The 22,540-nt window shown below is 45.0% G+C and overlaps 1 protein-coding gene across 2 annotated transcripts in view; it reads right to left on the bottom strand.

Annotated features, from left to right (window-relative positions):
• Positions 1–710: 710 nt before the first annotated feature.
• CHAMP1 (chromosome alignment maintaining phosphoprotein 1) overlaps positions 711–22,540 on the bottom strand; it is a 31,244-nt gene continuing 9,414 nt past the window's right edge. For both annotated transcript variants that reach the window (XM_063953399.1, XM_063953400.1), the window contains exon 2: positions 711–2,819. In XM_063953399.1, the coding sequence (XP_063809469.1) occupies positions 830–2,770 (1,941 nt within the window). In that variant the 5' untranslated portion in view covers positions 2,771–2,819 and the 3' untranslated portion in view covers positions 711–829. The remainder of the gene's footprint in view (positions 2,820–22,540) is intronic.

Below are 22,540 nucleotides of genomic sequence, written 5' to 3'. Positions count from 1 at the left end.
AACAATTATATTATGTAGAAACTGAGTTTACAAAAATAATTTCCTTAAGACACAAAACAGGTTTCAGGTATTTCCAAACACAAAATACTATGTTAGTATTGCAAACAATAAAATATCAAATAAATACTGTATCAACAAAAACAGAAGTTACAACTTAACACTCCAAATAGAAAATTCTTCAAACTAAAAATAGGTTTGTATTCACAAGGGATGTGACACTATAAAACATATGCTTCCACAAGGTTTATATTAGATTACAACTATCACTAATGGGCAAATAAAAAAAGCTGTATTATTTTAACAAGCAACTCCACTGATCGATTTCACACAGAAACAGGTTAGTAACAACATATCTAAAATGTACCGGTCTCCGCTAGCATCACACACTGAACTAATACGAGAATGTATGCCCGACCTTGTATATTGGTTCACAGGCACACTTTAGGCAAATAGATATGCCTCAAACGCATTGTGATAACGCTTTGCTTTTTTCAGATATTTTCTTAAAAAAGTCTGAAGTCTTACCTCAAGAGAAAATATGGTAACTACTAAAAAACATTAATACAGAAACCACTTTCTTATGATAATTTCACTACTTTCATTACTTTTTCCATTCAATCAATTAAAAGAATTTCAGTTGTGTAAGGAGTCTTAAAGCGGTTTTCAAAACACTTGCATGACATTTATAAACCCCCCCCCCCCCCCCCCCCCAAAAAAAAAAGAAAAAACGATACCACAAGTCTCTAGGAAGAAATAAAAAAAAAAAACAACTTCTCTACATCATAATAAGGAGCACATATTGTAGCTTAAATAAAGATGGCAAAGAGAGTCAGTCTCCTTCGTTGTCATCCTCCTGGAAATCCAAAACGGATTTATTGGGATCGTCTTTGTGACGGCTTTCACAATGTGTTTGGTGTTTCTTGAAACCCCTTGCATGGTCAGTCTGGAAATTACATCTGTGACATTTAAATAAACCTTTGGTGTGAGAAGAAAGATGGTTTTTCAGATGGGTCTCCATCACAAAGGTCTTCCCACATGTTTTGCATACGAAAGGACTTGGCATATTATGTCTGGTGATCAAATGATGCAAAATAGGACGTCTTTTTAAAGGTCGACAATCGCACAACAAACAATGAAACCTGCCTTTTACACGTTTAACATGCTTCAATATTTCTTCATCTTTGAGAAAGGCATCTTTATCATCTAATGCATCCAGGGCATCTGGTGCACTTAGAGAAAGGTCTCCAGAGCCTAGAGGATCAGGTCCATCTTGATTACTAGCATACTCTGACAACTGCAAGACCCCTTTAGATGAATCTATTGTTTCCTTTGAAGGAATAGATGTCCCCTCATCAGCAATTCCATCTTCTTCTGAAATTGGAGATGTTCCCTTTATTGTAGAAGCATCTGCCTCTTCTACATATTCAGAGTCTTTTGATTGAGTTGGAGTAGAGTTACCCTCTAAATATTTGGGCATATTTTTGGACTGAGGAGAAATGTCCTCCTCTTCTGAAAACTCCATAATGCTCTTTGGCATTGCTGGAGTGTCCTCATCTTCTGAAAACTCCATAATATCCTTTGACAAACCTGGAGTTTCTTCCTCTTCTGAAAACTCCATTATATTTTTAGTTGCGTTTGTGGTTTCATCTTCTTCTGACAAATCCATATTTTTAGATACATTTGTAGTCTCTTCTTCTTCTGAAAAATCTACAATATTTTTTGGTAAATTAGTAGGTTCTTCTTCCTCATCTTCTGAAAACTCCATGATATCCTTTGGCAATACAGGAGTATCCTCCTCTTCATCCTCAGAAAACTCCATCATTTCTTTAACTGGGGCAAGTGCCTCCTCTTCCTCAGATGAATCTTCAGGCTCCTTTGATTGAGCTAGAGCTCTGTCATCTTCACTTACATTATCTGTAATTTCATCAGGTGGCATCTCATCCTCAGATATGTCCTCAATCCCCCTAGACTGGTCAGCTAACATTTGAGCATCTGGTGACTCAACTACATGCTTTGTCGGAGTTACAGTTTCTTCATCTTCAGAAAAATGTGGTATGCCCCCAGGTAAAGCAGGCTCTTCATCTTCATCAGAGAATTCTGGTATGTCTTTAGATGGCGATGATGCTGCATCATCAGAAAACTCCATACCAACTTTGGCCTGCACAGAGTTTGCTTTGCTAATATTACTGCTTGATTCAGACTCCGGTAAATCAGGGTCACTACTAGATTCTTTGGCCTCTGGGGACACTACACTTGCTTTCTCTAAGCTGCGGCTTTTAAATTCACTATCTGAAAAACCTTGGTTATCCTGACTTGGCATTTTCTCTGGCCAAGATGTGAGTGTGTCATTTTCTTCAGATTTTACAACTTCATGTAACTTGTCCTTCTGATCCTGCTCATCTATAGATTTCTCATCTTCACTTATCACGCTTTCTGAATCATTCTTATCAGACCCCGCTACTGAAACGGCTTCTGATTTAGGCTCTACCATAGGTTTTGTTACACTGCTCCATTTGTCAGGTGCTGCATGCCGATCTAAAATATGATAGTACACACTGGAGAACATCTTGCTTGTGAAAAAGCATCTGTGACAATGGAACAATCTTGCACTTTTCTGGTAAAATACTAGTTTTCCTAAACCAGCTGTATCAATTTCTTCACAGAATTCTGGATGAATGGTTCCCATGTGAATTTGTACACTTTTATAGTCACTTCCATGGAAACCGCAACGGTTACAGTCCAGCTCATTGAATTTATGCATGACTTCCATTGTTCAATTCTCAATAGCAAGTAATCCTGAATCGATGTCTGTGCAATCACTGAACAACAAGAAATATAGGATAAATAAGGTTAATTTGTGAAATTATAAAAATGAGCACTTCTGATCATATTCTTTAGAACTGCCTACATTTTGCACACTATTAATTCTAAACTTTCTTGCAGCAATTACCCTAGTCCTGCTTCTTTATCATCTGTCCTTTCCTTGGATCAGAGCTTCACAGACAAATTATGCTGGGGAAATACTCTAACAGTAATGCATCCTACATAACGGACTGTAACACAGTGAACAGGATAAAATAATTGCACTTCTCTCTCTAAAAAAAAAAAAAAAGGGGACTCTGCAAAGAAAGATCAGTTTTTTTGTGCTCCCCTGATTTATTGAAATCGGAATATCACGCAATTTCTATGATTGTGGGTATGATTAATCTTCCTTCAGAACAGTACAGTGGTTTCTAACCATCTCTCTGGCTTAGCATATTTTAGCTGTGGGGTCCCTTTATGTCTAATAAAATTGCTATTGGAAAATTTCTCTTAAGTATTGAACCACAGTAAGCGGAGGAAGGTTTACAATGAATTTAGCAGACATAATCCAACGTAACTAAACCAGCTGTATTAATACTGCAGGTGCAAATAAATAACTGCAAATTTTAGGGCCATGTTCCACTATTGGCACATTTGTCCACTATGACCAGTTTAAAACTGCACTGAAGGCATGTGAGGTTGTTAGAGGTGGGTGGTTTGTTCCTTAGATGCCCTAGGCACATCCCCAGGGTGGTGTTGTGATCTGCTCCTTCCCACATATGTGGTAGATAGGAGATAGTGGGGGGTATTCAGAGTTATAAGCCAAAAAAAAAAAAAAAAATAGCAATTGGGCAAAACCATGTTGCACTGCAGGTGGGGCAGATGTAACGTGGAGAGATTTAGGGGTATATTCAATTTAAGTCGAAAGCTGCCGTCTGTCAAAAAGACGGCAGTTTTCGACTTTTTAAGGTCGAATCGTGATTCGACCTATTCAATATAACCCCAATTTTTTTGACAAGTCGATGAATTCGACTTGTCGAAAAGCATGTGGATCGGCGGAATAGCTGCCGATCTACGTGCTTGTGTCGAAAACGGGGCCAAAACCTCTCTCAGTTCGACTTTAAAAAAAGTCGAGTAAGATGGGGAGAGCAGCGCCGGAGACGGGGAGAGCAGAGGCGGGGGAGGTTGTCACAGCCGCCGCTCACGGCAGCATCCACTTGGCTCCAGCAAGCGAGACGTCGCTTGCTGGAGCCGGGTGGACGCTGCCGTGAGCGGCGGCTGTGAGAGTGGGAGAGAGGCAGTTGTGAGGGGGGAGGAACGGGGAGAGGGGGAGCGGCAGCTGTGACAGGTGGGACGTGGAGCGACGGCTGTGAGAGAGGAGAGACTGGGGGAGGGGAGGGGGAGGAGAGGGGGGGGGGGGGGGGGTCGGTCTGCCCGCGGCTCTCCCCCGTCTCCCCTCCCGCATCTCAATTCGACTTTTTTAAAAGTCGAATTGAAATGTCCATTGAATAGCCCAGGTCGGATCCATTCCGACAAATGAATGTCAGAATGGATCACACTTCAATTGAATATACCCCTTAGATTCGAGTGGGTTATATTGTCTCTGTGCATGGTAAATACTGGCTGCTTTATTTTTACACTGCAATTTAGATTTCCATTTAAGCACTCCACCCAAATCTAACTCTCTCTGTACATGTTACATCTGCCCCACCTGCAGTGCAATTGCTAACTTTTTTGTTTGCTAACAACTATGAATAACACCCCGTGTACGTAGTTGGTGCTAGCCAATGTGGAGTCAAATACTAGGTATGTGTAGCGCTTGTGAACTACTCCACAGTGTTGTATTATATGTGTACTAGAGTAGTACAAGTATCCAAGAGTTAACATAAAATGGCATAACAGTGCAAGAAAGACAGTGGTGTGGATCATTCCAGAAAATAGGATTTTGGTACTTACCAGGTAAATCCTTTTCTTTGAATCCATAGGGGGCACTGGAGTACTCTTGGGGATATGGACGGGCTTCCGTAGGAACAGCACTGAATATTTAAATTTAGAACACTCCACCCCTCCATATCCCCGAGTACCTCTCAGTGTTTTTTACTGAGCCGAACAGGAACTATAGAGAGGTTGACAATGGAGTATTACATATAACATAACTGACAATAACGAAGTTAACACATAACGTTACTGACAACTAAACAGTTGACACCCTAACCAGCACTTGTAATTTGAACCAGTCGGTGAAAGTGTGTTACCATAAGATCCTCAGAACTAACCACAACTAGGTAAAACTGCTCTGGGTGGGCGTCCAGTGCCCCCTATGGATTCAAAGAAAAGGATTTACCTGGTAAGTACCAAAATCCTATTTTCTTTATCATCCACTAGGGGTCACTGGAGTACTCTTGGGACGTACCAAAGCTTCCCCCGTGGGCGGGAGAGCTGTTTGGCACTTGTAACACTAGGCGGCCAAAGCTAGATGCTGATGCCGCAAACGTATCAAACTTGTAAAAGCGCACAAACGTGTGCACTGAAGACCATGTAGCCGCACGGCAAAGCTGCGTCGCAGAAGCCCCACGACCAGCTGCCCATGAAGTTCCCACAGAACGTGTGGAATGAGCGGTTACTGACGTAGGCGGTTGTAACCTAGCATGAAGGTAAGCCTGACGTATGGTCAGTTTTATCCATCTGGACAAAGTTTGTTTAGACGCTGGCCAACCCATCTTGGCAGCATCATAGAGAACAAACAACGTATCCGTTTTACGAACTGAAGACGTTCGGGATACATAAACGCGTAATGCGCGTACCACATCCAGAGTTCCAGAATGTGCCGTCAACACAGGAACTACTATTGGTTGATTGATGTGAAAAGATGACACTACCTTTGGTAAGAAGGCGGGATTCGTACGAAGTTCCGCTCTGTCATCATGAAACACCAAATACGGTGCCTTGCATGACAATGCACCCAAATCCGAAACGCGCCTTGCCGAAGCTAAGGCTAGAAGAAAAATTGTTTTCCAAGTGAGAAACTTTATATCCACTTGCTGTAAGGGTTCAAAATATGAAGACTGTAAGAACTCTAAAACCAGATTCAAGTCCCATGGCGCTGTAGGTGGAATGAATGGAGGCTGTACTCTGAGGACACCTTGGAGAAAAGTGCGTATAGACGGCAATAGAGCCAATCGTCTTTGAAAGTAAATGGACAACGCAGACACCTGCACCTTTAGTGTAGATAAACGCAGTCCTCCATCTAACCCTGTTTGTAGAAACAACAAGAGGCGGCATAACTTGAAAGCCGATGTCGGAAATTTCCGAGCTTCACACCAACCTATATAGGCACGCCATATTCTGTAATAATGAGCTGCCGTAACTGGCTTCCTAGCTCGTAACATGGTTGGTATAACTGAATCTGGAATGCCCTCTCTTCTTAAGAGGGCGGTCTCAACAGCCACCCCGTCAAACGCAGCCGCGCTAAATCGGGGTAAAGGAATGGACCCTGTTGTAACAGGTCTGGACGTAGCGGGAGCGGCCAAGGATCGTCTGCGAGTAATCCTCGGAGATCCGAGTACCAAGCTCTCCGAGGCCAATGAGGCGCCACTAGTATGACTGTGACCGTCTCTCTTTTGATTCGTTTTAGCACCAGAGGGAGCAACGGAAACGGTGGAAACAGATACACAAGACTGTACGGCCACTCGACCGTGAGAGCATCCACCGCCACTGCCTGTGGATCTCTTGTTCTGGACACATACTGGAATGTCTGGTGATTGTGTCGAGACGCCATCAGGTCCACCTGAGGATAACCCCATCGCTGAACCAACATGCGAAACACTTCTGGATTTAATGCCCATTCGCCTGGATGAAAATCCCGACGACTGAGATAATCCGCTTCCCAGTTGTCCACTCCCGGAATGAACACTGCCGACAATATCACCTGGTGGCATTCCGCCCAATTGAGGATTCGAGCTACTTCCCGCATTGCCATGCGGCTTCTCGTTCCTCCTTGTTTGTTGATGTATGCGACCGCCGTCGCATTGTCCGACTGCACTTGGACAGGCTGAGAGCGAAGCACGTGCACTGCTTGTCGTAGCGCATTGTAAATTGCGCGGAGTTCTAGAACATTTATAGACAGCAATTTCTCGTGATCCGCCCAGAGACCCTGGAGCTGACAATTTTGAATTACCGCTCCCCAACCTCTGAGACTGGCGTCCGTAGTTAGAATTATCCAATTCCAACCTCCGAACCGTCTTCCTGCGGTTAAATGGTGTTCCTTGAGCCACCAGAGCAGAGATACTCTTGCTGTTGGTGACAACCTCACCCTGTGGTGAATCTGCAGATGCGAGCCCGACCACTGGGCAAGCACATTCAGTTGAAATGGACGAGAGTGAAATCTTCCGAATTGAAGCGCCTCGAAAGCTGCCACCATTGTGCCTAAGAGGCGAATGCACAAGTGTACCGACACTGTGCGTGGCTTGAGCACTAATTGTACTAGATGGCGTAGCATTTGTACTTTCTGCTGTGGTAGGTAAATTATTTGATTGACCGTATCGAGAATCATACCTAGGAACTGAAGGCGTTGAGACGGAATTAGATGTGATTTCTTAAAGTTGACAATCCAACCGTGGTGAACCAGTACATTGTATGTTAGCAGCGCATGTTGGAGAAGTATCTGTTGAGACGGAGCTTTGATGAGCAGATCGTCTAAATACGGAACTATTGTCACTCCCAGGGATCTGAGGTGAGCTATCATCACAGACATCACTTTGGTGAATACCCGTGGCGCTGATGACAGACCAAACGGTAGAGCCTGAAACTGGTAATGGTTCTGGCATATTGCAAACCGTAAGAATTTCTGATGAGGCTGCCAAATTGGAATGTGTAAGTACGCATCCTTGAGGTCTAGCGCAATCATAAATTCCTTTGCCTCTAAACCCGCAATCACCGAACGTAGAGACTCCATCTTGAATCTGTAGTAAGTTACGTACTGATTGAGCCCCTTTAAGTTCAATATTGGTCTGACTGAGCCATCCGGCTTCGGGACCACAAACAGACTTGAATAATAACCCTGACCCTGTTGGTGTACAGGGACCGGAATCAACACTGCCGAATCCAGTAGGGACTGAATGGCAATTTGCAAAACCCTCCTCTTGTCGTCCGACAGAGGCAATCCTGTCTTGAAAAACCGCAGAGGCGGAAGACAGTCGAACTCTATTTTGTAACCTTTTAACACTAAATTGCGGATCCAGCCATCCGCGGATGTGTGGAACCACGCCACATGGAACGTCTGAAGGCGTGCTCCCACAATTGGAGAACCGAGATGGGCTGGTAGGCCGTCATGCCACTGGCTTGTCGGTAACCTTAGCGTCTTGGCGAGTTGTGTTGGTTTGATGGAAACCACGTCCGCGACCACGTCTAGCAGGCGTGGCTGATCCTCTGCCACGTCCTCGAAAGGGCTGAGGTCTAAAGGATTTGAACGAAGGTCCAGCGTACCTTCTTCTTGGAACCGGTGGAGGCAATGGTAAGAAAACAGACTTACCTCCCGTAGCCTCCGCAATCCATGCGTCCAATTCTGGACCAAACAACTTCTTTCCATCGTAAGGCAACGCCTCTATACTTCGTTTGACCTCTGCCTCCGCCTGATAAGTACGCAGGTAGAGTGCTCTTCGTGCCGTAATTAGCGACGATGAAATACGAGAAGTGAGCTGACAGACGTCAGTAGATGCTGTACAGAGATACTCTACAGCCTCAATCATTTGATTTACAAGAATTATCAGGTTTTCGTCATGTAAAGCAGATTTGAGTTCTGTAAGCCATATTATGAGCGCCTTAGTGACCCAAATGCCAACCAATCCAGGTCTTAGCATCACACCTGCTGCTACATACATGGATTTTAGCATAGTTTCTATCTTGCGATCTGAAGGATCTTTAAGCGTAGTAGCTGATGGTACTGGTATGGTTAATTTCTTGGTAAGCTTGGACACTGACGAATCAACTATTGGTGGATTCTCCCATGTACACGTTACCGAGTCTGGAAACGGGTAACTAGACTTAAATCTGCGAGGTATAGAAAACCGTTTATCTGGATTCTGTCGTGTTTCTACTAACATCTGATTTAGAGAATCCGACACAGGAAAACTTATTGGCGTCTTCCGTCGTTTAGTAAATACGACCTGATCATTTGTGAGAGGCTGCTCAGCTTCAGGAAACCTCAGAGACTGACGTACCGCTCTGATGAGATCATCAATGCCGGAACTGTTAACATCCTCGCCATCTGACTCCACTTCGCCCTCCTCACCCTCATCTTGTTCCGTGAGGTCTGGCATGGAATCGTCAGAATGCAACATAGCAGACACTGGAAAATCATAAGACATATGAAAGTTATCCCGTTTACCCAAAATGGATTTGGACCTTGCGCAAGACTGAGATGCCTCCGGTAGTTCTGGCGGTCTCACCCTAGACTCAGATCTTACCGTTTCCCGCTCCTGACGAGCGGCGGTCAATTCTGATTGTAACCTATCCAGTACATTTACTAACATACCCCACGGAGGGTCCGGTGAGGAAATTGGTTGTAAAACAGGAGCAGAAATGGTATTCTGAACCGAATTCACAAAACATACTGTACATGTGGTAGATCCATCCGGTAATACACTGTTACAGACTTTGCAATTATGCTTTTTAGTTTTTGCTGGTGCCTTACTCATTATGGCGACAGACAATACAATACACAAAAAACAGACACCTGCACGACTCAGTAAAATAGCAGTAAGGTGTCTCTGTATATAAATCTGGCCAAGTGCAGTACACGTGGCCAGTAGTATGAAATGTGATCCCAAATTCCCACTAACACCCCTGCGCCTCCGGTGGAGTAGAGCTGTAGTACTGGAACGTTCTGGAATCACAGCAGGAAGACACAGGAAGCATGATTAATGGCTGCCACAGGAAGCATGGTTAATGGCTGCCATGCTTATACACATAATCACAGTGCATTCCATACTGATGTTATACACAGTCTCCCTGCCAGCAAAAGCCTCATTATATATTATATATATATAAATGTGTGGCATTCAACAGCCTGCTGCTGTCCCTTCTCCCCCCCCCCCTCGCAGCTGCTCCGTAGCGTGCAGTGCGGGCCGGGCATCTGATAAACTGGGAGCTTAGCGCTATGACTACGGCCCCCAGCGGATACAAGCGGCGGCCGGAGCATTGGGAGAAGCGGCGGACCAGACGCGGGGAGCAGATGGCCTGTAGCGGCGGCCGGAGCATGTAAGAAGCGCTGGAGCGGAGACCCGGCGGCCAGCATTACCCGGCGGCCAGCAGCTGAGCGTTACCCGGCGGCCAGCAGCTGAGCGTTACCCGGCGGCCGGCGCTGCTGCAGCCGCAGTCAGAAAGAACACCAGCGCCTTCTCCCCTCGTCGGGACGGCAGCGGAAGCTGACCGCCCCGTTCTCATTCCTCACATACCTGCAATAGTTGTCTGTAATGAGGCTCCGACGGGGCTTCTTAGTAAGCGCCGGCCAGCCTGCAGGAAGTGTGTGTGTGTGGCTGTGAGGGAGCTCTTTCAGAGAGGCCCGACACGCCCCTGCTGCTATCAGCAGCTGCACTATCCCTGACCCTGCCTTTTGGAAGGGGGAAAGGGATACATAAAATAGAAAAAATAAAAATAAAAATAAAATTCAAAGTAAGTGTGGACTCAGCCACAATAGCTGTTACTACTTCGAGCACAGAAAAAACACGGAGAGGTACTCGGGGATATGGAGGGGTGGAGTGTTCTAAATTTAAATATTCAGTGCTGTTCCTACGGAAGCCCGTCCATATCCCCAAGAGTACTCCAGTGACCCCTAGTGGATGATAAAGAAAGATAAAGAAGCAGCAGGTGATGTTAGCAGAGTACTTATTATTGGGTTATCCGCGCACTGAGATCTTAGTGTGTGGACGAGCTGCTGACACTTGTAGGCGACCAGACTACCAACTGCAGAAATATTTAAATCGTAGTGTAGCGCTCAGTCCTGGCTACTAGTTTTGTTTGTCTAGGTAAAAATAGTGTTGTCTGTGAGTACCCTTGGGTTGTTTACAACCAAATATACGTGATATGGTGATAACTCTTATATGGTGTATGGTTTCACAGATAAATCATAGTATGTTTCTAAATAACTGTCCATATACAGTTGGTTAATAATAATAAGAATTTACTCACCGGTAATTCTATTTCTCGTAGTCCGTAGTGGATGCTGGGACTCCGTAAGGACCATGGGGAATAGCGGCTCCGCAGGAGACTGGGCACAACTATAAAGAAAGCTTTATGTCTAACTGGTGTGCACTGGCTCCTCCCACAATGACCCTCCTCCAGACTTCAGTTAGGATACTGTGCCCGGAAGAGCTGACACAAGAAGGAAGGATTTTGAATCCCGGGTAAGACTCATACCAGCCACACCAATCACACCGTATAACTCGTGATACAATACCCAGTTAACAGTATGATAACAACTGAGCCTCTCAACAGATGGCTCAACAATAACCCTTTAGTTAAGCAATAACTATATACAAGTATTGCAGACAATCCGCACTTGGGATGGGCGCCCAGCATCCACTACGGACTACGAGAAATAGAATTACCGGTGAGTAAATTCTTATTTTCTCTGATGTCCTAAGTGGATGCTGGGACTCCGTAAGGACCATGGGGATTATACCAAAGCTCCCAAACGGGCGGGAGAGTGCGGATTACTCTGCAGCACCGAATGGGCAAACTCTAGGTCCTCCTCAGCCAGGGTGTCAAACTTGTAGAATTTAGCAAACGTGTTTGACCCCGACCAAGTAGCTGCTCTGCAAAGTTGAAGAGCCGAGACCCCTCGGGCAGCCGCCCAAGAAGAGCCCACCTTCCTCGTGGAATGGGCTTTCACCGATTTAGGATGCGGCAGTCCAGCCGCAGAATGTGCAAGCTGAAATCGTACTACAGATCCAGCGAGCAATAGTCTGCTTTGAAGCAGGTGCACCCAACTTGTTGGGCGCATACAGGATAAATAGCGAGTCAGTCTTTCTGACTCCAGCTGTTCTGGAAACATATTTTCAGGGCCCTGACTACGTCCAACAACTTGGAAGCCTCCAAGTCTTTTGTAGCCGCAGGCACCACAATAGGTTGGTTCAGATGAAACGCTGATACCACTTTAGGGAGAAACTGGGGACGAGTCCTCAATTCTGCCCTATCCATATGGAAAATCAGATAAGGGCTTTTACATGACAAAGCTGCCAATTCTGATACAAGCCTGGCCGAAGCCAAGGCCAACAACATGACCACTTTCCACGTGAGATATTTCAAATCCACGGTTTTCAGTGGCTCAAACCAATGTGACTTTAGGAAATCCAACACCACGTTGAGATCCCAAGGTGCCACAAAAGGGGGCTGAATATGCAGCACTCCCTTAACAAAAGTCTGAACTTCAGGTAGTGAAGCCAGTTCTCTCTGGAAGAAAATCGATAGAGCCGAAATCTGGACCTTAATGGAACCCAATTTAAGGCCCAGTCACCCCTGACTGTAGGAAGTGCAGGAAACGGCCCAGCTGAAATTCCTCCGTTGGAGCCTTCCTGGCCTCACACCACGCAACATATTTTCGCCATATGCAGTGATAATGGTTTGCGGTTACTTCTTTCCTAGCCTTAATCAGCGTAGGAATGACTTCTTCCGGAATGCCCTTTTCCTTCAGGATCCGGTGTTCAACCGCCATGCCGTCAAACGCAGCCGCGGTAAGTCTTGGAACAGACAGGGCCCCTGCAGCAGCAGGTCTTGTCTGAGCGGTAGAGGCCATGGGTCCTCTGAGATCATTTCTTGAAGTTCCGGGTACCAAGCTCTTCTTGGCCAATCCGGAACAATGAGTATAGTTCTTACTCCTCTTCTCCGTATTATCCTCAGTACCTTTGGTATGAGAGGAAGAGGAGGGAACACATAAACCGACCGGTACACCCACGGTGTCACTAGAGCGTCCACAGCTATCGCCTGCGGGTCTCTTGACCTGGCGCAATACTTTTCTAGCTTTTTGTTTAGGCGGGACGCCATCATGTCCACCTGTGGCCTTTCCCAACGGTTTACAATCATTTGGAAGACTTCTGGATGAAGTCCCCACTCTCCCGGGTGGAGGTCGTGCCTGCTGAGGAAGTCTGCTTCCCAGTTGTCCACTCCCGGAATGAACACTGCTGACAGTGCTAACACGTGATTTTCCGCCCATCGGAGAATCCTTGTGGCTTCTGCCATTGCCGTCCTGCTTCTCATGCCGCCCTGTCGGTTTACATGGGCGACCGCCGTGATGTTGTCTGACTGGATCAGTACCGGATGGTTTTGAAGCAGGGGTTTTGCCTGACTTAGGGCATTGTAAATGGCCCTTAGTTCCAGAATATTTATGTGCAGGGAAGTCTCCTGACTTGACCATAGTCCTTGGAAGTTTCTTCCCTGTGTGACTGCCCCCCAGCCTCGAAGGCTGGCATCCGTGGTCACCAGGACCCAGTCCTGTATGCCGAATCTGCGGCCCTCTTGAAGATGAGCACTCTGCAGCCACCACAGCAGAGAAACCCTTGTCCTTGGAGACAGGGTTATCAGTCGATGCATCTGAAGATGCGATCCGGACCACTTGTCCAACAGGTCCCACTGAAAGGTTCTTGCATGAAACCTGCCGAATGGAATCGCTTCGTAGGAAGCTACCATTTTTCCCAGGATCCGCGTGCAGTGATGCACCGACACCCGTTTTGATTTTAGGAGGCCTCTGACTAGAGATGACCGCTCCTTGGCCTTCTCCTCCGGGAGAAACACTTTTTTTCTGTTCTGTGTCCAGAACCATCCCCAGGAACAGTAGACGTGTCGTAGGGACCAGCTGTGACTTTGGAATGTTTAGAATCCAGCCGTGCTGTTGTAGCACTTCCCGAGATAGTGCTACCCCGACCAACAACTGCTCTCTGGACCTCGCCTTTATCAGGAGATCGTCCAAGTACGGGATAATTAAAACTCCCTTCTTTCGAAGGAGTATCATCATTTCGGCCATTACCTTGGTAAAGACCCTCGGAGCCGTGGATAGACCGAACGGCAACGTCTGGAATTGGTAATGACAATCCTGTACCACAAATCTGAGGTACTCCTGGTGAGGATGGTAAATGGGGACATGCAGGTAAGCATCCTTGATGTCCAGTGATACCATGTAATCCCCCTCGTCCAGGCTTGCAATAACCGCCCTGAGCGATTCCATCTTGAACTTGAATTTTTTTATATATGTGTTCAAGGATTTCAAATTTAAAATGGGTCTCACCGAACCGTCCGGTTTCGGTACCACAAACATTGTGGAATAGTAACCCCGTCCTTGTTGAAGTAGGGGCACATTTACTATCACCTGCTGGGAATACAGCTTGTGAATTGCCTCTATCACTGCCTCCCTGCCTGAGGGAGTTGTTGGCAAGGCAGATTTGAGGCAACGGCAGGGGGGGGGGGGGGGGGGGGGGGGGAAGACGTCTCGAATTCCAGCTTGTACCCCTGAGATACTACTTGAAAGATCCAGGGATACACCCGTGAGCAAGCCCACTGATTGCTGAAGTTTTTGAGACGGGCCCCCACCGTACCTGGCTCCGCCTGTGAAGCCCCAGCGTCATGCTGTGGACTTAGAGGAAGCGGGGGAGGACTTTTGCTCCTGGGAACTGGCTGTATGCTGCAGCTTCTTTCCCCTACCTCTGCCTCTGGGCAGAAAGGACGCGCCTTTAACCCGCTTGCCCCTATTGGGCCGAAAGGACTGTACCTGATATTACGGTGCTTTCTCTGGTTGTGAGGGAACATGGGGTAAAAATGTAGACTTCCCAGCTGTTGCTGTGGAAACGAGGTCCGAGAGACCATCCCCGAACAATTCCTCACCCTTATAAGGCAAAACTTCCATGTGTCGTTTGGAATCTGCATCTCCTGTCCACTGCCAAGTCCATAACCCTCTCCTGGCAGAAATGGACATTGCACTAATTTTGGATGCCAGCCGGCAAATATCCCTCTGTGCATCCCTCATGTATAAAAGTGCGTCTTTTATATGCTCTACGTTTAGCAATATAGTGTCCCTGTCTAGGGTATCTATATTTTCTGACAGGGAATCTGACCACGCAGCAGCAGCACTGCACATCCAGGCTGAAGCAATAGCCGGTCTCAGTATAACACCTGTGTGTGTATATATAGATTTCAGGATAGCCTCCTGCTTTCTATCAGCAGATTCCTTCAGGGCGGCCGTATCCGGAGACGGTAGTGTCACCTTCTTTTACAAGCGTGTGAGCGCTTTATCCACCCTAGGGGATGTTTCCCAGCGTGACCTATCCTCTGGCGGGAAAGGGTACGCCATTAGTAACCTCTTAGAAATTACCAGCTTTTTATCAGGGGAAGCCCACGCTTCTTCACACACTTCAGATGGAGGAAAAGCTACTGGTAGTTTTTTCTCTCCAAACATTATACCCTTTTTTGTGGTACCGGGGGTAACATCAGAAATGTGCAACACATTTTTCATTGCCTCAATTATGTAACGTGTGGCCCTACTGGAAGTTACATTAGTCTCATCGTCGTCGACACTGGAGTCAGTATCCGTGTCGACATCTGTGTCAGCCATCTGAGGTAGCGGGCGTTTTAGAGCCCCTGATGGCTTTTGAGACGCCTGGGCAGGCACAGGCTGAGAAGCCGGCTGTCCCACAATAGGTATGTCGTCAAACCTTTTATGCAAGGAGTCGACACTGTCGCGTAAGTCCTTCCACAGCACCATCCACTCAGGTGTCGACCCCGCAGGGGGTGACATCACGTTTACAGGCATTTGCTCCGCCTCCACATAAGCCTCCTCATCACACATGTCGACACAGCCGTACCGACACACCGCAAACACACAGGAAATGCTCTGACAGAGGACAGGACCCCACAAAGCCCTTTGGGGAGACAGAGAGAGAGTATGCCAGCACACACCAGAGCGCTATATAACACAGGGATCCCACTATCAATGAGTGTTTTCCCTTATAGCTGCTTTTTTATATATATATCATATATATATATATATATATATATATATATATCATATCAACTGAAGTTCAGAATAATCCACATTCAGAACAGGCAAGGCACTCCAGGGTTTTTACAATGAGATAATTTTTATGTAAGCATGAAACTCAGTACATCACCGTAAGCACTTCATCATCAGAACAATGCTGCATTTCGGGCCCCGCAGGGTCCCTTCCTCAGGTAGGTGAAAGTGCTGTAAGAAAAGACAAACATGTACAAACGACACAAAGCACTTACCTAAATAGACTCACCCCGCTTGCATGTGCGGCTTCAGGACGGCGTGGTACTTCCGGTGGGCGACGGGCGCAGTCCCGGTGACATCATCCCCATGCGCGGTAACTATGGCAACCCGTATGCACCGCATACTACACAGCCGTTTGGAACGCATCATCCTTGCACTGGGAGGCTATTTGGAAAGAACAAACAAATCAAAGACAACATCACTTATAAAAAAGTACAAAGTAGTAACATATAATAAATATATACACAACATGAATATGAAGTCATATGATCAAGGGCGATAAATCAACCGTGTATAGACATGCATATATAGCAAAAAATAATCAATATTAAGGGGGAACTAAATGAAGAGACAGGCAAAAAGAGACTGTATAATGTATAATGCAGAAACTAAAAATAACTAAGAGACTCCAAATTAACCACAGACGCAGTAAACCAGTACTAAATGGACTAATCTAAAGAAATGACACAGTCAAATAGTGCGAAGGGCATTCCAATTAATCTTTTCATTTAAGCCAGATGGTTGTAGAGCATTAAGTTTCAGAATCCATCTTGCTTCTAATCTGTGTAGAGCCAGTATTCTATCACCACCCCTATGTAAGGGGGGAACATGATCAATAAGTTGATATTTTAAATCAGATAAAACATGGGCTTTAGCACAGAAATGCCTAGAGACCGGCTGATCATTAGACTTGCCGGCTAGTGCTTGATTAATATTAGAACGATGTAATGCCATTCTATCTCTCAAGGTGCGACTAGAAAGACCTACGTAAATTAATAAACAGGGGCAAATGATACAATAAATAATAAAACGAGTGGTACATGTCATGACGTGTTGTAATTTAAATTTCTGTTTAGTTAAGGGGTGGACAAACTCAGATCCCGGTATCAAAGCTGTACAAGTAGTACAGGATAGGCAACGATAGCTGCCAGGTTTTTTACTGGTGCCGAAGATGCCCAATTTGGGTGAATAGTCAGTGATATCAGTCTTAACTAGAAGATCCCGTAAGTTCCGTCCTCGTCTATAACTGGTCATGACTTGTGTGTCATGAAAACAGGCTAGTGATTTGTCCGTCTTGACAATAGGCCAGAGAGCTCTGGTGGCCCGAGGAATAATGGGACTAGCCGTTGAATATTTAGTCGACCAGATAAATTTATGCTGAGCCGGATTTGCCTGAGATCGTGAATGAAATAGGGTCTCTCTATCCATGTCCATAATATTTGATTTGGTCTCATTTAGATCTCTCATATTATAGCCCCTCTTTGCAAATTTCTCCACTACTATTTGTAGTGCGTCATCCAAAAGTGCATGATCACTCGTAATTCTTGCCACCCGAAGCATCTGTGAGCGAGGCAGCCCTCTTTTCAATGCAGGTGGATGGTGACTGCTCGCATCTAATAACGAATTTCTATCAGTCGACTTGTAGAAGACCGTGGTGGTCAATTTACCTTCATTCAAATGGACTGTGACATCCAGATAGTCTATTTGACTGGTACTATAAAGGTATGTGAACTTAATTGGGCCTGGTTGAGCATTGATGCTATTCATCATGATTTCGAATGACGTACCGGTCCCATTCCATAGAATGAATAAATCATCTATGTATCTGATGAACCATAGAATTTTCTGTGAAAAGGTAGGATTGTCAAAAAATAAAGATTGTTCTTGTTGGAACATAAAAACGTTGGCATACGCCGGGGCCACGCTACTCCCCATGGCACAGCCTGCCAACTGAAGATAGAAACTACCATTAAACAAAAAATAGTTCTTAGTGAGAATCAACCTAAGTAGCTGTAAAAATAATGGTTTGTCGAAATTGAAGTCTTCCTCCAAGTTGTAAATAAACGACTCCATGGCCTCAATGCCAGCTTCATGAGGAATCGACGTGTATAAGGAGGAGACATCCATGGTACATAGTACTGTATCAGGAGGTAAATCTTCCAAAACCATAATTTTTCTCAAAAAGGTGGAGGTATCTTTCAGATATGTCGCACGTTTGGTGATGTGTGGTTGTAATATAGAATCCAAAAGTTCAGCCACTGGTTGGTATAAGGATCCCCTCGCCGAAACGATGGGACGACCTGGAGGGTTATCTAGGCTTTTGTGAACTTTAGGTAGCGTATACAGGCAAGGTATAATAGGATGTTTAGGAATCAGCGCCTCTTTCAGTTTCAAATCGAGTTGTTTATTCAACACCGCCTGATCCAGTACCTGTAATAGTTCCTTCTGGAAACTCTCCGTAGGGTCGCGATCTAATTTGGTGTAAGTGAGAGTGCAGGACAGCTGTCGCAGCACTTCTTTAACATATTGTGATCGATCCTGTACAACCACACTCCCACCCTTGTCTGCTGGTCGTATTACGATTGAAGTGTCCTCGCTTAGTTTATTAAGGGCCATTCTTTCTTGAAATGTCAAGTTGTGATGTACTTGGCCTGGTGTGGCTAAGTAGCGGTTCACTGAATCGTTTATCAGACGACTATATGTCTTGAGCGACGGATTGGATGATACAGGATCAAATGTAGAAGTAGTATATTTCTGTATGATGTGATGTCTTGGTTCATGATCCTCATCCGTTGGCTTATTCTGAAAGAACTCTTTTAATCTCATCTTGCGGCTCATCTGATGTAGGTCGGTTTGCCATTCAAAAGGGTCATGGAAGTTGGTAGGAACAAAGGAAAGACCTTTGTTGAGTACAGACATCTCGGTAGTGGTTAAAGGACGTGATGATAGGTTGAAGATCAAGTTGTCTTCTTTGCTTTGTTTGCTTTTGTTGATCCTTTGGTTTTGTCGGCTCCTCCTTGTAGGCTTGGGCCAGGATCTGCTCTGGCCCTGGTGGTAGCCCCTAAAGGGGGACGCTGTGCCGACACTGAATCATCTGAATCTACCATGGCAAAATCACTGTCACTATTTGAAAGTTGAGATCCTTTGTCCGATCGACCCCTGCGTGATCTCTGCGATGGTCTCCCATATGCTCTATTCTGAAACTTCATTGTGTCTGTACCCGTTAGCCAGCGATACACTTGATGGTCTTCATAGTCATTGCGGACTGTTTGTAGCTTAGATTTTTTAAATTTCAACAGGTCACGTTTATGATTCTCCACCTGTTGAGTTAATTTAGCCCATGTCGCGGCATATCCAGGGTCAGACAATGTTTCCATTTGGGATGTATTCAATGCATCGATCTTAGCTCTAGTGGTTGAAAGCTCCCGACCTGACTCCTCTATAACGAGGAGCATCAGATCGAAGCTGCATTTATTGAGCACAGCGATCCATCTACGACAAAAGTCCGGATTCGTTCTCCCTATGGTGGGAGCATTCCGGACACGGAATCCGCGGGGGATCATTTTTTGTCTGTAATAGTCAGACAGTGTAGAGCCATGTAGTAGATAGTCCGTCTCCCGCTTGCGTAGTCTGTATAACTGTTTGTATAAATCATCAATGCTGTCTTCTAAAGCCTCAGGGACACAATCCTCTGCAAATAAAATTCTTTCAGCCTGCGTTTTGTTAAAACTCAGAGTCTCCATGGTTTGTGAACCCAGGTTAGCAAAGGCAGTCACATCATGTCTGTTTTCATTTGCATCCTCCATGTTGCACTACTATGACTTAAAAGTGATGAGTAGAATGCCAATAAATCATGTGCAGGTAGGTGCCTTGATACTTGTGGGAATAAATCCCCACCAAATACAGTCCAGAAATAGATCCGGCACTCAAGTGGTCAAAAGAACAATGACCTGTGTGCCATTGCAAAATTCACACATCAACTGAAGTTCAGAATAATCCACATTCAGAACAGGCAAGGCACTCCAGGGTTTTTACAATGAGATAATTTTTATGTAAGCATGAAACTCAGTACATCACCGTAAGCACTTCATCATCAGAACAATGCTGCATTTCGGGCCCCGCAGGGTCCCTTCCTCAGGTAGGTGAAAGTGCTGTAAGAAAAGACAAACATGTACAAACGACACAAAGCACTTACCTAAATAGACTCACCCCGCTTGCATGTGCGGCTTCAGGACGGCGTGGTACTTCCGGTGGGCGACGGGCGCAGTCCCGGTGACATCATCCCCATGCGCGGTAACTATGGCAACCCGTATGCACCGCATACTACACAGCCGTTTGGAACGCATCATCCTTGCACTGGGAGGCTATTTGGAAAGAACAAACAAATCAAAGACAACATCACTTATAAAAAAGTACAAAGTAGTAACATATAATAAATATATACACAACATGAATATGAAGTCATATGATCAAGGGCGATAAATCAACCGTGTATAGACATGCATATATAGCAAAAAATAATCAATATTAAGGGGGAACTAAATGAAGAGACAGGCAAAAAGAGACTGTATAATGTATAATGCAGAAACTAAAAATAACTAAGAGACTCCAAATTAACCACAGACGCAGTAAACCAGTACTAAATGGACTAATCTAAAGAAATGACACAGTCAAATAGTGCGAAGGGCATTCCAATTAATCTTTTCATTTAAGCCAGATGGTTGTAGAGCATTAAGTTTCAGAATCCATCTTGCTTCTAATCTGTGTAGAGCCAGTATTCTATCACCACCCCTATGTAAGGGGGGAACATGATCAATAAGTTGATATTTTAAATCAGATAAAACATGGGCTTTAGCACAGAAATGCCTAGAGACCGGCTGATCATTAGACTTGCCGGCTAGTGCTTGATTAATATTAGAACGATGTAATGCCATTCTATCTCTCAAGGTGCGACTAGAAAGACCTACGTAAATTAATAAACAGGGGCAAATGATATTGCATCATTTGCCCCTGTTTATTAATTTACGTAGGTCTTTCTAGTCGCACCTTGAGAGATAGAATGGCATTACATCGTTCTAATATTAATCAAGCACTAGCCGGCAAGTCTAATGATCAGCCGGTCTCTAGGCATTTCTGTGCTAAAGCCCATGTTTTATCTGATTTAAAATATCAACTTATTGATCATGTTCCCCCCTTACATAGGGGTGGTGATAGAATACTGGCTCTACACAGATTAGAAGCAAGATGGATTCTGAAACTTAATGCTCTACAACCATCTGGCTTAAATGAAAAGATTAATTGGAATGCCCTTCGCACTATTTGACTGTGTCATTTCTTTAGATTAGTCCATTTAGTACTGGTTTACTGCGTCTGTGGTTAATTTGGAGTCTCTTAGTTATTTTTAGTTTCTGCATTATACATTATACAGTCTCTTTTTGCCTGTCTCTTCATTTAGTTCCCCCTTAATATTGATTATTTTTTGCTATATATGCATGTCTATACACGGTTGATTTATCGCCCTTGATCATATGACTTCATATTCATGTTGTGTATATATTTATTATATGTTACTACTTTGTACTTTTTTATAAGTGATGTTGTCTTTGATTTGTTTGTTCTTTCCAAATAGCCTCCCAGTGCAAGGATGATGCGTTCCAAACGGCTGTGTAGTATGCGGTGCATACGGGTTGCCATAGTTACCGCGCATGGGGATGATGTCACCGGGACTGCGCCCGTCGCCCACCGGAAGTACCACGCCGTCCTGAAGCCGCACATGCAAGCGGGGTGAGTCTATTTAGGTAAGTGCTTTGTGTCGTTTGTACATGTTTGTCTTTTCTTACAGCACTTTCACCTACCTGAGGAAGGGACCCTGCGGGGCCCGAAATGCAGCATTGTTCTGATGATGAAGTGCTTACGGTGATGTACTGAGTTTCATGCTTACATAAAAATTATCTCATTGTAAAAACCCTGGAGTGCCTTGCCTGTTCTGAATGTGGATTATTCTGAACTTCAGTTGATGTGTGAATTTTGCAATGGCACACAGGTCATTGTTCTTTTGACCACTTGAGTGCCGGATCTATTTCTGGACTGTATTTGGTGGGGATTTATTCCCACAAGTATCAAGGCACCTACCTGCACATGATTTATTGGCATTCTACTCATCACTTTTAAGTCATAGTAGTGCAACATGGAGGATGCAAATGAAAACAGACATGATGTGACTGCCTTTGCTAACCTGGGTTCACAAACCATGGAGACTCTGAGTTTTAACAAAACGCAGGCTGAAAGAATTTTATTTGCAGAGGATTGTGTCCCTGAGGCTTTAGAAGACAGCATTGATGATTTATACAAACAGTTATACAGACTACGCAAGCGGGAGACGGACTATCTACTACATGGCTCTACACTGTCTGACTATTACAGACAAAAAATGATCCCCCGCGGATTCCGTGTCCGGAATGCTCCCACCATAGGGAGAACGAATCCGGACTTTTGTCGTAGATGGATCGCTGTGCTCAATAAATGCAGCTTCGATCTGATGCTCCTCGTTATAGAGGAGTCAGGTCGGGAGCTTTCAACCACTAGAGCTAAGATCGATGCATTGAATACATCCCAAATGGAAACATTGTCTGACCCTGGATATGCCGCGACATGGGCTAAATTAACTCAACAGGTGGAGAA

This window comes from Pseudophryne corroboree, chromosome 2, assembly GCF_028390025.1.
Source record: "Pseudophryne corroboree isolate aPseCor3 chromosome 2, aPseCor3.hap2, whole genome shotgun sequence".
Classification (NCBI taxonomy): domain Eukaryota; kingdom Metazoa; phylum Chordata; class Amphibia; order Anura; family Myobatrachidae; genus Pseudophryne; species Pseudophryne corroboree.
Note: the sequence above shows the minus strand (reverse complement) of the source record. Positions and strands in the feature narration are given on the sequence as shown.